Raw genomic sequence first — 13,045 nt, 5'->3', positions numbered from 1 at the left:
AGCTGCAACATTAAAGTGATGAACACATTAATGCATTAATTACAATCCAGTGTATTATATTATTTTGAAATGGCATTTTCTGAACAAGGAGCGCTTTTGGTACCTAAAGTATATTTTGATGATACTTTTGCACTTTTAGTTAAAGTAAGAATTTAAAGTCCGGTCTTTTACTTGTATCAGAGTATTTCTAAACTGTGGTACTAATACTTTCACCGGAGATCCGAGTACTTCTTCATGAACGTTGCTGTTTCCCTGGTGATCTTTTATCTTTGTTAAACCATCTAATCGTCACTTCACTTCAGGCTACGAGGAGTCACGCGGGACATTTCAGTCTTGACTTCTCTGAGGCCGACGTCCTGATTTACACCCAAGGCCGGTGAAAACATGCTCGCTGTCCTCATAATCCCATTACTAGTTATACAAATACTGTCTGCAGGGGAATACCCGGCTCACGCTCAGTTCACATGAGGTTGTTCATGGTGGTGGTGGTGTGTGTGTGTGTGTGTGGGGGGGGTCTTACTGAGAACCAAAGAGCTGTCGAGGAACGGAACCAAAGTATCTTGTTAATAACCTGAGAGAAAAAATCTGAGTTTATAGCAAACCTGGGTTGAAGGTTTGATGACTTTAAGTGAAGCCAACAGGAGCTTGAGGCGAGAGACTACAGGCAAAAAACATTGTTTCATGCTCTCTTCAATTAAGAAATTTTGGTATATTTTTCTTCAATAACATGTCTTTCACGCTAGTGGAAAGAAAACATCCAAAATACTCATTGAGTTGTCTATTTTACTACTTTGTCTGTTTGACCTGTAGATTTCTCTTGAATTCACCAAAAGTTACCATCACATAATGCCTAATTTGCATATTTAAACATAACATTTCATTAAACTTGTAACACAATAAATCCTCCTCTTAATGTGAGTGATGAAGTGGTGAAGTTTCATGGTGATATCTATGAGCTCATGTGTTGACCCTCTTCACCTGTAGAGTCTCTAAATGTCTGTTTGCAAATTAGCACATTATTTAGTAAGATAATACTAACTTTGCATATTTAAACATAACGTTTCAGGACAATTGTAAAACAAAAAAATAGTATCTTAATGTCAGTATTCAACTGCAGACGTTTCACGGTGATTAACTCAAGCTTTTTATCAGCAGCGTCTCTCCTTCATGAACACTTTCATCTAATATCAGCTTTCATTTCTGCAGCAGGCTTCAAAGACGCTCTTCAACAGATTTAGATCAAATCTGACACTATTCTATTACACCAACATATAACTTAGAAACTTAGAAAATTCTAACATTTTTCCAAAAATAAGAAGTCTGTTTTTTCTCCCTCTCCTTTCTTTGTCAACATTACTTTTCATATATAATACATTTAAAATAACTGTTTCACATGAATATTCCCTACACATTATAATAAAGTTTATTTTGTGGTGTTGAAAATGTTGTTTTCCATTTTTTAAGTTTTAATTATCATCTACAACTAATAACAAAGTCATAAATACTTTGTTTTCATGAATCTAAACATCTCATTTCATGACACTAGGGCAACAAATCACCATTTCTTCTGTCTGATCTGACATCTGTTCATCTTACAGACGCTGTAACGGATCTAATGACTTGTTTTGGGATTATCTGGTCTGTTACTGTAGAAGAGCAGATTACAATAATCCCACAGCGAGTAATCTATTACTTTGTAGTCTCGGACTTGGCCAGTGTTTTCAGGTGAATCGGATTATCTGAGGCGTGTCAGAGGGAAACTCTGCTGCCAGGTCCGTTCCTCTTTTTATGGATGTAGTAATCTGGAGTTCAGGTGGAGTTCATTAATCTTATATTTATTTCTATTCCATTCTGAAGAGCAAGTAACGATGATGTTCACCTGCAGATAGACAATAAACACATTAGACAATATATTTATATATATATATATATATCATATCTTATCTGTTCTGATCTTCTTGAGGCCACAGGTGATGTATTCTCTGCTGATGTTGTAACTCCTGTTAGTCACCAGTAGAGGTCAGTACAGGTCACAGATCATAGATTACTCTCAATATCAGATAAGAAGAATAACTATTTATTGATCCCCAGTGAGGAGAAATAAGGTGTTACAGCAGCACAACAACCAAACCAAATAAAGATAGGGATAATGTGTGTGTGTGTGTGTGTGTGTGTGTGTGTGTGTGTGTGTGGTGGGGGGGGTGTGTGTAGCTCGTCATCGAGCAGTTTAAAGGTGGCCAGGATGATCCAGATTTACCGAGCCAGGTACACAGGATACACCCGACCGTTCATTTGGTTCTGGTTCACCTTGCGGCGCGTTCACTTGAGTTCACCATGTCGCCCGGCAGAGTGGAATCCAGAGCAACACAGGAAGTTACCCGGATATTCAGCACATAAGAGCAGACCGGGATGGGCTGGATGATCTACTGCTTAACCTGAGCTACAGTAGGTTATATATCAAAACAATGGATATCAGAGGGTTACGTACAGAATGCAATATGCATGACATGCATTTATAAATACATGTAAAGGTGTTTATTGTATACATAAAATATAAATAAGACATTAAAATACAATATAAGCTAATATAAATACATAAGATGTTATATATAGTGAATGTACAATGATGTGTAATCTACACTATGTTTTCCTCTTCATCCTGTTATTTATGAACATGAGTAATGATAATGGCAGTGATATACTGTATATATATATATATATATATATAAATAAATATATCTACAAATATCTCTGTGTATATATCAATGTTATCAATGTTTTAATTGATTTGTGTTGTTTGACTTGTTAACTTATTAAACTGTATAGATATATTAAATCACACTTGTTTGTAAATAGAGAATTCATCTTAAATGGTTGAAAATGTAATAAAAACAGATATTTATAGTGCAAATGCAACAAGAGACCAGATATAAACACTAAAAAATACTATTGATAATAAAACATCAGCATCATGTAGCAGAGCTGTGACTGAAATGTTTCTGAGGTGTAACACTAGGAGTTTGATTCAGCGTCTCATATTAACACTGACCAACACTGGAGGCAGCAGACTTTTATACTGAAAGGTAGACAGACTTCCTGTCACATGTGGCCCCTGTACGTGCGGATCTTGCGGCTGATGTTGCGAGCCAGCCGGTCGACGGCGCTGCTGATGTGTCCGAGCTCCCTCTTGGAGGTCAGGCCGTCGATGTTCCCGCTGTACCACAGCACCCACCCGGCCAGAGACATGAGCACGAACAGAGCTCCTGTGAACGGACCAGTGGCCGCGCGTTAGAGAGTCAATTAACTATGATCAAAGATAATATATATAACTGTTACAAAGATGTGTTATTTTACGTATTCTATTATTTCCTGTTGACATCAGCTGACAGGAAGTAAACGTGAACCCAAGCCGTTTATATTTTGGATTTATTGAGATCTCAGATTTGCACTCTTTCTCGCCTCATCCTGCAACTGCTGCACAACAATTTCCTTTGATGTCAATAATTTTATATTTGATCTCTTATTGTCTTTTTAATCCTTTTTTGGATGTTTTCTCTTTCTTGTGTTTCTTATTTTTGCTTCCTCATTGATTTACAGTTTATATCACGCTGTAAACAAAACTACAGCTCGTGATGTTCAACTTGGTGTTGATTTAATGTGTTTAACAGTAAATGTTGCTTAATGAAGCAGTTATCGTGAACGGGAGTGAAACCCAGAGAAGAACTGCGTTTGCTCTTTGATTCTGGTTTAAAAGTGTAAAACTTAACATTACGTCAAAGTTTAGTACATTCAAAGTGATGAAACTGTGAAATAAAAAAAGTTCATGTTTGTTCCTTTTTTCATAAGCTCTGAAATTAAAATAAAACATGATCATTATTCTTAATTTCTCTCATAGAGACAAGCGAACATAAATGTTTTCTATTAAGATTGTACTTTATTCTGTTTCATAATTATGATGGAACATGTTGTAAGTTTAAAGTTCACGGATCATTCATCACTAAATAAAGGAAGCAAGACTGAGAAAAACATCCAATAAAGAAAAGAAATATATTCTTGTTTGAGTTGCATGATGTTGTTTCAGGTCTTTTCTGTATTTAATATTCATACATTTTGCTTTTTAACATTCAAACACGGCAACAAATCGATCTCCACCACTACTGAACGATCCCACTGAAGGAAATAAACCGATGAAGACCGACCAACGACTGAATGCTTTCCTCTTCTATACTTCACCAGTTTGTAACTCATCACATCTCGTCCACGTCACTGGGGCAGCTCTTTCATACCAGTGTAGACCAGCAAGTCTCCAAAGTCCCGTCCTTTGATCTCCAGGGGGGCGAAGACGCCCACCAGCAGAGCGGCTCCTCCCAGCAGATCCATCAACACGGCGAAGGCCAGAGCCAGTTTACAGTGGGAGAGGCCGTCACACAGAACCATCGCGAAGCTGGGGAAGAAGAGAAGAAAGGCTGTTATTACCCGCTTTATCAGGCTAATATTATATATAAAAACATTCAAATGTGACATTTATTTCAATTAAATCTGCTTTTTAGAGCTGCAAACACACGTTTTTAGTGTCCACCATATATTAATATGTATGTTTACCCCTAATGTAGAATAATATTCTACATTTCTAGGGTTTTCTTGAATGATAATTGTCATTTTCAGCATAAAACACTAGTTTTAAGATGAGCGAGAGATTCATACTGGGATTGCTTTATGTATTTGATGTCAGATATTATAATATTTACAAAATTAAACTTTGTGTTCAGAGAATAAAGCACATGGTTAGAGGAGTAACGACAGGAAGGAGGTACTTGTCTCTTTAACAACATGGATCATAAAATCAATCATCAAACCAGTTTAAAGAAATGCTATTAGTACTTAATGATACATTAATATAATAATACACCACGACACATACAAAGAGCTTATACAATATGATATTTTCTTATAGATTAAACTAGAACACAGGCAAACATTTCACAGGTACGGCTTCTCAAATGAGAGGAGTTGTTCGTTTTCTTTTTAATCAGTTTGATTGTTTTTTACTAACCAAACAATGAATCTCTTAAAAGGGAAATCATAATAATCATGAGTTAATAGTTATAAATGAGCTCCAACTACAACAGTAATGCATGAGTAATAATAATCTAATATATAATAGTACAACAGTCACGTTTTTCTGATTTAGGCTACTTAAACACTTACCTAACTGAAGTAACACTTTCAATGCTGCGCTTTTACTTGTGGAGTATTTCTACAGTGTTGTATTAGTACTTTTACTGAAGTAAATGATCTGAATACTTCCTCCACTGCCTGCATAATCAATATGTAATCAATATTAGCCACCATGTCCATAGCCTCCCAGCTAACGTCACCAAACACCTGTGTGACTCTGTCCAATATTAAGAAGGTTTTCAGGTGTAACAGTGTTCAGCTATGACGTCATCATGTCTGTGAGTCTTCTAAACAACATTTAATGTTGTTTTTATTGTGCGAATAGTCCGACAAAGATGGACAATCTAAAAGTGAATTCTCATTTAGCTTCTTGAACTCAATCACAGCACAAAGCCTCCTCAGGTGAGTCCGTTTTCTGACAAAGATGTTTTACTTTAAATCAAACAAAACGTTTAATTCTACACCATTTATTACATTTATTTATATGTTCTTCTTTGACTCACTTGTTTTTGTTGTCCGTCCAGCTGCATACAATCTCAATCGCTCCTGAAGCTCCTCTCGTGCAGCTTTTCTTTGCTTCCGCGTTGTTCCCCTTTCCGCGGCCGTCACCGCCTTCTCCAACCTTACCTGCGCACCAACCCCGCCTCAGGTGATGCGTTTCCGGTCTGGGCCCCCCGGTTCCAACCCTCCAATCGCGAAAGAGCAGCTCGAGACACTTCCGTCTGAGGTGGAGTCAGACAGACAGGTTTAGGAGCTGCTGAGGTGTTTGGACAGAAGTATTAAATGGTGCTTTTTTTTTTTAACACGCATCGTTGTGCGCATGTGCGTCCCTGAGCGTGGTACACCTGTTGAAGCCACTTAATAATCAGGTAATTGCCGCTGAGGGTGAGGTCGCGCGGGCAGCTGTGTGTCGTTTCAGGCTGTATTACAGAAGTATAACTGGAGACTAATAATAACAAGTGTATCACAGTATTTCAGTGTATTACTGATAAGTGCAGCTCATCTGAACGGAACCTTCAGTCATGAACCCTCCAACCAACAGAGACGATGCACACCCGCCGGGTAAGAGCACCTTTTAAATGGCGTATCCAGCTCGTGCTACTAACCCACTGACGGGTGCGTTTAAATGACTTTAAAGTGTTATAATGAGCTAAATACCACGTCTGTTCTTAGACCCGACTGTCTTTGTTTAATGTGTTATTTTTCTCGACATGTTACAAGATTTAAAAGAGTTGTGGAGCAAATCACGTACGGCCTCTAAACGGACTCCAAAAAGTCATTATTATTGATAAGCTAATATATCTTAGTCCACGTTTGTATGACCTAATACATCAATACGTTTTATACACTTTAAACGCTGTTTTTTATGTTATGACTATTTTACTGATGTTTTGTTGATTTAAGCTATTTTTATTTTTGCCATTGTGTATAACATTTTATTTATATTTTGCACTCCTTTTTTAAATATGTATGTATTTGTAAATGTGCATTCTTTCCTACTTTTGTACTGCTGCTGGACAACAGTTTCCCTCCAGATAAATGACATTATATCTTCTTATTTGATCATTTATCATCTAGTTTATGTAAATCACAAGTGAATATCCTAAAAATAGTGTATAACTTTATTAACTTTGTTTTTAGAGTTGAAACAATAAGTCAGTCATTCATCTACAACACATCAGATATTGATTTATTGTTTAACTCATTGATTTTTTTCAAGCTAAAATGCTAAAACATTTTCTGCTTTCAGCTTCTTAAAGATGAGGATTTTCTACTTTAATCTGTTTTACATCATTGCTCTTAGATTTTCATTGACAACATCTTGTCTTTTGATCAATTTAATAATTTCAGCCCAAACATAAGACGGACTCATTATGTGCTCTGTGATGATAGAGGAGGAGATCTTTTAATGCTCTAAAACACTGTGGGAAACCCTGTTTTATAAACTCAAATCAACTACTAAAAGAAGAATCAACAGATGAATTAATAATGAAAATAATCTTTGGTTGTGGTGGACTTAACTTGCTAATGTTCTGTTGTCTTGTGTGTGATTGTCAGAGCACTACATGCCCCAATCAGCATCCTCCTCATCGTCTGGAGGAGGAGGAGGAGGTCTGTATCTGGATGCCTATGAGGTCTCCTTCCCTCTGGAGGAGAGCATCGAGAGGCCACCTGCGTATCACCTGAACCAGGGTCAGCAGATGATGGACGGTACGTCACGTCTACGACACATGACCACCGCTTCATTTACAGCTTTTCACCAGTTTGATGACGTAGCAGCAACAAGCTGGGATAGTTAGTTGATCAGCAGTCAACGGTGTTCATGAGGAGGTCAATAGATGTTGGAAAGTCACCAGCCCCTTCATGTTAGTGGAAGTGAAGGGCCTGCTCTTGAGACTTGTCTCTGACGTTTAAACACTCTCTAATGTGTCGTCCTGCAGAGCCCGCGGTGCAGGAGCCTCCTCACTCTCCGTACAGCCCGTTCATCCTGGTCTCTAACCTGCGAGCTCACCTGTACGTCACTCTGGAGAAGAACGCCTGGCTGCAGAAGCGCATCGAGGAGCTGGAGGAGGAACGCAACTTCCTGCGCTGTCAGCTGGACCGATTCATCGTCAACATGAGGGGTCCCGAGGGTGAGGAGTCAGCGTTTAGTTTAACGAGAAGAAATTAATAAGTCAACAAGTTAACATGAGGGGAACATGCATACAAATTAATCCATGATAAAAAACAATATTCACATTCTGTAATATACTGGATTAATATCAACAACAGATATTTAGGCACAATATACGTATGAAATACCCTCTCGTGTCACTTCTGGTTGCAAAAAAACAAGATGGTGACGGCCAAAACGGCCGAACCTGAGGCTTCAAAACGTCAGTGAACAGACCGATGGGTGGAATGTATATAGTGGATACAAGTGCAATGATTCCTCTGTATTTATGTGGAGCAAAAGTGTAAATTATTTTCAAATAGAAACACTCAAGTAGAGTTCCAGAAGCAGCCTTCGCTGCATTACAGTATCGGTGTCGTTTTTACACCATTTAGTTTGTCTGTAGAAGACACACAATGAAACTTAAATAATATATATAATATAATATATAATGATGTTTTCTGGGTTTCAAGAGCAGTAAAATCCTCTGCCCATCGTGCTGTTCTTTCTTGTTTGGTGTATATTAGAGTTGATTACTGTTATACGTTCATACGGTGACAGAGTGGTGTGGAGACTCCCAGCGGGGTGTGAAGGTCCAGCCTGCCAGCTCTCCCTCCCCTCCCTCCCCCATGACCACGAGGTCTGGGATGACCCTGAAACGGCTGCAGGGATCAGGATCTCGGACCCGTCGCGGCACTGCCATCCCCGGTGAGCAAATCCATGCACCGTATTATGTTCGAAAAATATTTAAGTGTCAAATATTACACAGAAATAACTGTTGCGTTATTTACCGCCTCGCCTTTCACGCCTGCAGTGAAGCAGGAGTTTCATCTGGAGGAGGATAAATACTACACCGAGGACGAGTACGTGGAGGAAGAAGAGGAGGAGGAGGAAGAGGAGGAAGACGAGGACTCCTCGGTGGAGAAGGGGTCGAAGAAGAAGGGCCGAGGGCGAGCCAACGCAGAGCCGAGGATGAAGATGAGGAGGATCTTCAGGATCACCCACGGGAGGGAGAGACAGAGAGGTGGGGGCTAGAATATATACTACACTACATACTATATACAATACTGTATCGCACTAAACTATACTATACTGTACTTGTATACTGTGTACTGTTGTTTAATACACACAGTTCTTTGTCCTGCTGAAGTCCAACCAGCAGATTTAAAGGGCCAGTGTGTAGGATTTTAAAGAGATATATATATTAGCAGAAATGAAATACAATATTCATAACTATGTTGTCATGATCACCTGAAACTGAGAATTGTTGTGTTTTCGTTAAAATGAGCCCTTCATATCTACATTGGGAGCGGGAGGGGGGGTCCGCCATATTGCACCGCCATGTCTCTACAGTAGCCCAGAACGGCGGTGTGGTTGCAGGTTGCACCACCAGATGACACCAAATCCTACACACTGTCCCTTTAAGAAATAAAAACAAGCATAATTCTGTGTTTGAGTCCAAATTACTCCTCATCAACTAAAAGCAGTTTCTTATGTTCAGTATTTCCACCCTCCATTTCATCTCCCCTCTCTCTACCTCCTCCTCTCCAGTTAAAGACCCCGAGGGGGTCATGATCCGCTATAAGAAGATCCTGACGACCTACCAGCGGGTGAGGAGCATGTCCCGAGCCTTCCAGATCCACGGAGTCGACCGAAACACCATGGCCTCCACCTCCCCCATCGCAGAGCTGCTGCTGATGGCTCCAGAGAAGGTCTGACTTTTTATTTTGTTCCTGTTGACGATAGGCGGCATGTGTCTGGACTGTAGTCAGTCACCTTCTATAAGGCCAAAAGCCTACGCTAATAAAAGAAAAGGTATATTTGAATGTGTGTGTAATTCATGCACACTGAAAAATGTGTTAGTGACTTTTGTTTCTAATCGGTAATTTTATCTCTGATTGCTGCTAAACAAATGATCCTAAATACTCAACTGATCCCAATTTCCGTCCTTCAAATGAAATCGACTATAAACAGTCGTTATAACAGTTAGTCTAGTGTAGCATTGGTATGAATAAAAAAGATGTAAAATCATTGCAATACAATTATTTGTCAGCATCTTGTTTCGATACACGTCTGGACTCGGTCTCAACCCCTCAAAGTCTCGGTCCTGTCCAGGTCGCGTTACGCTCTGGTCTTGATCTTGACTCGGTCTCAACCCCTCAAAGTGTTGGTCTGGTCTCGGTCTTGACTTACTCTGGTCTTGGTCCTGTCTTGGTCTCGATGCACCCTGGTCTTGGTCCTGACTTGGTCTCGGTTTAGGTGGTCTTGACTACAACGCTGTTATGTTGTCTGGTTTAAAAAGGTCTGCATCTACCGGATTTAAATGTCCACCAAATCAAAGACCACCTCTGACGTTCCTGCAGGTGGCGGAGGTCGGGGAGTTCGAGGCGTCGAAGGAGAAGCTTTTGGATTACGCCCGGCGGTGCTACAAGACCATGGACGACCAGACCCACGCCAAGGTCCAGACCATGAAGAAGACTCACAAGCTGCTGCCGATCTCCTACAGGTTCAGAAACTGACCAACGGGAGAAAACCAGGCTGGAGGAGACGGGAGGTTCATCTTTATTCTGAACTGTTTCCACTTTACTTTTTCATTGCCTTGAAATAAGAAGAAGATACAATACATGTGAAAATGTTATTAGATGCCAAATAACAGGATTTATTTAGTTTGAAAACATTTAAGGTTTACTGCCAACAAGCTGCTTGATTTATATTTGTGATTTTCCTTTTTATTTATCGAGCAGCTGTTGAGGTGGGAGGGATTCTTTTTTCTGCAGCTCAGTCGTAGTGAAGATTTTTATTCGAGGTTAAAGTTACTTTTTGCTTTTCCTCAGGAATTAACTGGAGTTATACTTTAACGAGAAGACACCAAAGTAATCAGAGTAAATGTGTCATTCTGGACAAAGACTGTTGAATTTGCTCTGGGTGTATTTACAGACCCCAGATGAGTGCGTATTAAGATGCCTGGCCTTTTGTTTGGTATCACAAATAGAGATATTTATTTATTTATTTATTTTTGACAGCATTTTGTAGTGTTTGAATTATTATTTTCTAAAATATTTGCTATTGGTAAAAAACAAGCATTTGTTTTTTCATATATTTGGTGCCTTAGTTTTGCATTTTATTTATGTTGGCCAGATGTGCGCGCTGATGTTGCAGCTTTGTGAACCGTGTGGTATTAGAAGGTTTGAAATGTCTCGTCACCAAAGAAAGTAAATCCCTTTAAATGTCTGATTGTTTTGTTTGTTCTTTACAATCAGGACACGATTCATGAATGATGTAAGTGAAGGTATGAATTCAGTTAGAGTCCAGCATTCAGATGAGTGAATGAGAAATAATAAACCACTAGACTCTAAACTCCATTTATCTACATGCTCTGGTAAAGAAGTTGACTGCAGCGATATGACTTAATTCTACAACTGACAGAGATTCAACTGATTCATTTAAAGTGTCTGAACACAGATTTCACTTCTTGAATATTTAAGAAATGAGACTTGATGAAAAGATCTTATTTATAATAGTATGAAGGCTGCAGCGCCCTCCACTGGAAGGAAGGAGTAATGTCGATGTTCTGATAGTTTGTGATAACCTGTGCTAACGGATGGGTCCTGAGTAGATCAGGGACCTGAAACAGATCCGCCATCAACACCAAGTTCTATACACTGCAGTCAGTTTTAAATAAAGTGGTCATGGCATGTTCATAAATCACTGCAGGAGTCGAGATCCAGAACAGGGGTGGATAACGGTTATTTTTATTGTGATGCCATTTACAAAAGAATATATAGAGCCAACAAAAGTAAATGTGCCGTTTTAAAGCAGTTACACTGCAAGAAAATGACCAGAAAACCCTGTGTGCCATGAAAAAATGTATTTTCTATCAAAATACCACCAAACAGTTTACCGTTTGACATCACAAACATTTATTGAAGTGTCCACAACAAGACTTTCTGCAGCTGATGCTCTAATTTGTTTTGTCAGAGGGGTAAAGGGATGTGATGTCTTGATGTCCTCTGAGCTAGCACACACTCGGGGGGGGGGGGGGGGGGGGGGGGGGGGCACCTGCGAGAACAGATTTAGGGTTTATCTTTACATGTTGGACTCTGTAAGTTAGGAAAGAATATTACCATTTGATAATAAAATAATTTACTTTAATCTGTTTCATTTTATCCAGTAATAAAAAGGGCTGAAGAGTATTAAAAGCTGAACTAAAATCAATGGAAAAGTAAACGTGCATAAGCTTTGCTGTCCTTCAAGGACTAAGTGTACTCACTGCATCATCAGTGCTTCTTTGTTGTCTGTAAGCAAACAGCCGAGGGTCCCGCTCTGAGTTCACCTCAGTTTTCAGTAAAGTCACAATATATTTTTCAAAACATTTCACAACTATGCAACGGGCCTATAATCATTGTTCTAAACAGGGAAAGACTTCTTTGGAACTGGAGTGATTTCATTGAATCCCAAAGAGGGATCCGTAGAGTCCGTAGTGGTAAAAATATTCTTCAATATTGTCCTTTTGTCGTCTCCCGGCCTTTTTTAACAACTGATTAAGTTCCGTTTTTAGCTCCTTATTTCTAAATGCTGCTCTTTTTCCTATAATGCATTCCTCTAGTTCTTCAGTTATAAATGGTTTAATGTTTGGGTACACAATTATGTCCTTTTTTAGTACGTACATTGTCCACACAGAGATTAATGGAGCCTGTAGCCGCGTCCATGTCTGCATCATTAAAGGTTTCCCATTCTGTGCACAACAAACAGCCTTCAAGTTGTTCTGTATCATCTTCTGGCCACACTGTCACCGTTTTAACGTGTGGATTTATTCGTGGGAATCAAGTGGATGGTTCTGTGGTCAGAGTTAGTCAGGGGAGGTTTAGATGTGGCAACATCGGCAAAAGGTCACTCTTTGTTCATCCATTCATTACACATTCAGGAAAGTCTGTTTTCATAATGAAATACAAATACAGAGAAACACATTAGGATCTGATAATAAAATAACAAGGAGCAATAATAAATCAAACACTTTATTTATTGTATATAAATTCAAATTTGTACTTGATTTCATTGTGTTTTTAATTTATTACTTATTTTATTGAATTTAAATTTAAAAAGAAAATGTATTCTATTAAACAATTTTTAATCCCACATTTTTACATTTTATTGTCTCACATGCATGGTCTCACATTTTAAATTTGCTAAATTTCTTTTGTTTTTACTGTTGTT

At 38.9% G+C, this 13,045-nt stretch overlaps 2 protein-coding genes and 1 gene segment (V, D, J or C); 1 reads left to right on the top strand and 2 right to left on the bottom strand.

Moving 5' to 3' along the window:
* LOC306708309 (Ig kappa-b4 chain C region-like) overlaps positions 1 to 13,045 on the bottom strand; it is a 142,683-nt gene that overhangs the window by 98,612 nt on the left and 31,026 nt on the right.
* Positions 2,756 to 5,815, bottom strand: tmem238a (transmembrane protein 238a). The gene is made up of 3 exons (XM_079175922.1): positions 5,682 to 5,815; positions 4,287 to 4,444; positions 2,756 to 3,263 (listed from the first exon to the last, which is right to left on the bottom strand). Exons 2-3 carry the CDS (start codon positions 4,435 to 4,437, stop codon positions 3,100 to 3,102), a joined length of 315 nt encoding a protein of 104 aa, XP_079032048.1. The 5' UTR covers positions 4,438 to 4,444; positions 5,682 to 5,815; the 3' UTR covers positions 2,756 to 3,099.
* On the top strand, positions 6,201 to 10,350 carry LOC306707968 (coiled-coil domain-containing protein 106-like; the record flags this gene model as incomplete). The annotated part of the gene is made up of 7 exons (XM_079175635.1): positions 6,201 to 6,240; positions 7,237 to 7,389; positions 7,620 to 7,811; positions 8,393 to 8,539; positions 8,646 to 8,855; positions 9,383 to 9,543; positions 10,195 to 10,350. 7 exons carry the CDS (start codon positions 6,201 to 6,203, stop codon positions 10,348 to 10,350), a joined length of 1,059 nt encoding a protein of 352 aa, XP_079031761.1.

The sequence above is a fragment of the Pholis gunnellus genome (assembly GCF_910591455.1).
Source record: "Pholis gunnellus genome assembly, chromosome: 16".
In the NCBI taxonomy this organism is placed as follows: domain Eukaryota; kingdom Metazoa; phylum Chordata; class Actinopteri; order Perciformes; family Pholidae; genus Pholis; species Pholis gunnellus.
Note: the sequence above shows the minus strand (reverse complement) of the source record. Positions and strands in the feature narration are given on the sequence as shown.

What these genes read in the sequence shown, in the direction of transcription:
- tmem238a (XM_079175922.1), bottom strand. Translation starts at nt 4,437, where the DNA reads ATGGTTCTGTGTGACGGCCTCTCCCACTGTAAACTGGCTCTGGCCTTC. An exon ending in AGACTTGCTGGTCTACACTG is followed by an intron (nt 3,264 to 4,286) that starts GTATGAAAGAGC and finishes GTCCGTTCACAG; the next exon opens with GAGCTCTGTTCGTGCTCATG.